The 3,134-nt window shown below is 36.5% G+C and overlaps 1 protein-coding gene across 1 annotated transcript in view; it reads right to left on the reverse strand.

Moving 5' to 3' along the window:
* LOC123136611 (putative callose synthase 8) overlaps positions 1-3,134 on the reverse strand; it is a 22,512-nt gene that overhangs the window by 3,131 nt on the left and 16,247 nt on the right. Inside the window, exons 29-38 of the mRNA XM_044556034.1 lie at positions 2,279-2,385; positions 2,081-2,179; positions 1,921-1,989; positions 1,525-1,711; positions 1,327-1,438; positions 960-1,079; positions 771-886; positions 614-697; positions 307-419; positions 1-226 (exon numbers count right to left, since the gene is read on the reverse strand). Of these exons, the coding sequence (XP_044411969.1) occupies positions 1-226; positions 307-419; positions 614-697; positions 771-886; positions 960-1,079; positions 1,327-1,438; positions 1,525-1,711; positions 1,921-1,989; positions 2,081-2,179; positions 2,279-2,385 (1,233 nt within the window). The remainder of the gene's footprint in view (positions 227-306; positions 420-613; positions 698-770; positions 887-959; positions 1,080-1,326; positions 1,439-1,524; positions 1,712-1,920; positions 1,990-2,080; positions 2,180-2,278; positions 2,386-3,134) is intronic.

Here is a 3,134-nt window from a genome sequence, read left to right on the forward strand (position 1 = left end):
CTGTTGAAGTAAAATCCCACTGTTGTGAAATAGCATGAAAGCATCCTGAAAAAATCGAATCGCCGCGCTAGCCGGTAAATATCACGGCTAAGCGTTTGTTCACTATTGCCATTTGCAACTTTAGCTTCAAATTTCGATATCTGATTAAGTCCAACATCACGCCCTTTGCCAACTTGAATGTACTCGTTGTAAGTTATATGCCCACGACGCAAAATGGAATTATACCCTGTAAAGTTAATATTAAATATGAAACTCCTTTGAAAATGGCATGACAAATTTAGTTTTTGAACGAAAATATTAACTTACCAGCAAATACGTCCTCACTTAAGTTTATAGTTTTAGATGCTTTGCTTATGCCGCCCCTTGTTAAATGAAACATCCGATCAAAAATATCTGGATGGCCATAGTGAAACCGTACCCTGTAGCGGTGGAAAAGATGATTTTGAGAACAAATAGACTTTATAGAATGGACATACACAACACACTAAATCCTTTAGAAAAAATAGATGTATCTAACATAAATGTTAGCATGGATAAAGAACTTAGCGCATAAGGAATATGTTCATGGCATCATTGCTAACACTATAAGATCAAATAAGAAGCATGTTCTCACCTAAGGGGGTCAGCAAGGAATCTCTGTCCAATTGTGACGAAGCTTGTCTCTTGGTATGACATGAATCCAGCAAGTGATGAAACACTGCACAAACAATAATCTCATATTATCCGAAAGAAATTATATGTTTGAAAGCCATGTCAGAAAAACTACAGACCTTCCTGTGAAAATATGCTCTCTAAGCCCGAGGATGGTAGGAGTTTGGTCCCTAGGATGCCTAACAAACTCTTGAAGTACATTTCTCATTTTGTAAGCTTCTTCCAAATAATTGTCCTGATAGCACCGAGATAAGTGGAAGGAAAGTATTTTATGGAGACAAACTACAGAAAAATGTCCAGCTCATTACCTGATTCATGTCAATCGTTTGTAGAGCCTCTCCACGGGTGAATATAATTGCATGGTTTTGATTTTCAGGCTTCCCTTCTCCAATGATGGGTGGACCAGGCAGCTTTATACGGTAAATCTCCTATGTAGATAATCAGCAAGCAAGAGCATTTGAGGAACTGGATAAAAATAAATCGTATATTTCTATGAGAAAATACATTAATAGTTATGCACGTTATGCTTAACAAAAGATAGTTGACAGACAAAAAAATGGTAGGAAAAAAATAACTGATAAAATTGAAAAGATGATTAATACAAAATATTTAGAGGCTTAGATGTAGTAAAACAGTACAAAATTTTCTGCATTGATTCTTAAGCTAAGACATTACCTGGTCTAAGTTATTTTCTGCTTTTATTAAAACCGAGGAATAAACCTTATGAGGCATATTGTCTACTATAATTTCCTTCTCTTCAATGTAGGCAACACGAAGAGCTGGATACCTTCATTGAGTACACAAGAAGTAGAAATATCAGCACAATTCTAGAGATAATAATTATTCTACAGGTTTATATTTTCCGAACCATACCTTGACATCAGCTCAATAATATCTTTAGCATGAGCATCACCATTAGATTTCTGTTCCCCAAACTTTTGACATGAGATGACATACGAAAATTTCATATCCGCAAGGGCGTCTAGTTCAGTTGATAATGACTGGTGAATGTTTTTCTTATTTTGTTCTCGCTCTGTCCCCACAGGTCCTTTATATAACTCTGCTCATTTAAAAGGATTAATTTTTGTAAGCATACCAGTATAAATATGAAAACGAGAACGGCAAAATCATCACAGTTATCTGATAACAACCTGACCAAACTTCAGATGCTAACTGATCTAAAATTCCACCCATTTTGGAAATCGAGCATCAAAATTTAATGACAACAGGTTGGAAAGAGTAAGATAAGCTGTAAGTTTCTATGCGCACCTTGGTCATTTGTCCTGTCTAAAAAAGCTTGTAGTCTCAATGCCTTTCTGTAGTACATCATTCCCCTAACTAAATAGTACATAACGGATAGAGTCAGACAGCCTGTAGGTGGGACTTCAGTGATACTTTACAAAAAAATGAGAATAATACTTCATATTACCGGTTCGACTTAGTGTTTGACCACGGAAAGAAGCCCAGTATCTGATGTCTTCACTTTTTACCTTTGTACCAAGCCTTTCCAAGAAATTTGTCCATTCATCTAGAAAATGAGAATGTGGAGTCTTAGTAACAAAATATAACTAACAAAAGCAATTGCAACAAAAAACAGGTGAAAATAGAAATATGGAACATAAGTGACCTGGATATATCTTCTGCATGTAAGAAAGGATGGATGCTTCATCTTGATCTGAATGAAGCTCTTCATCTGAAAATTTCACTTCCTCCATAAAGTAGGGAGTTACTATGCTGAACAAATTACATGATGTCAGGATGCCATCAGATGTTCACTATATTTGCTTTCTTCTGTGATTGATATAGACACGAATTTCCAAAACAAAGAACAATTATAATTGACAACATAACTCGCCTATATTGATGTAAATGCCCCTACTGGTAAGTGGTCATGATCTTATTGATGGCATTTACTTGAAAAACATAAAGGCCCAAAAAATTCAGAGCTCACAATATTCCGTGACTTTTGGTTCTATTTGAATGCTGCACTGAAGTTCTCATCTTTTACAAAGGAATTATGGCAAATCGACGGAGACAACAATATATGATACCGCCAGGCAGCTACTTCTACAGTTGATAAAAGCATCCGTGTTTCAGGTATCACATTTCTCTCAAAACAAGCATTGTGTGAATATGTTTTCTTGCTTTTTCCACACACACACAAAAAGCTAAACAACTTTACATCTCTATGCATCGGCAGAACAAAAAAGTTATATATGGACATGCCTAAGACTAGGGAATACCTCCACACACTCCACTTTGGTTTAACCCCCTGGCAATAAAGGGTGAGCCCACCAAGCCTGCTGCCACCCAAGTTTTGTCCTCAGTTTTGCCCAATTACTGATGAGGTGATCCACATCCATCCACTCGCCCTCAAAGTTGCATGAGTTACGGTGTATTGTATGCACCCTTTCTAAAACATTACCCCTGTTTTTTGCAAGTTTAGTTTCTGCATTTGTACTCTTTGCCGACTTGTATAGTTG

The sequence above is a fragment of the Triticum aestivum genome, chromosome 6B (genome assembly GCF_018294505.1).
Source record: "Triticum aestivum cultivar Chinese Spring chromosome 6B, IWGSC CS RefSeq v2.1, whole genome shotgun sequence".
Classification (NCBI taxonomy): domain Eukaryota; kingdom Viridiplantae; phylum Streptophyta; class Magnoliopsida; order Poales; family Poaceae; genus Triticum; species Triticum aestivum.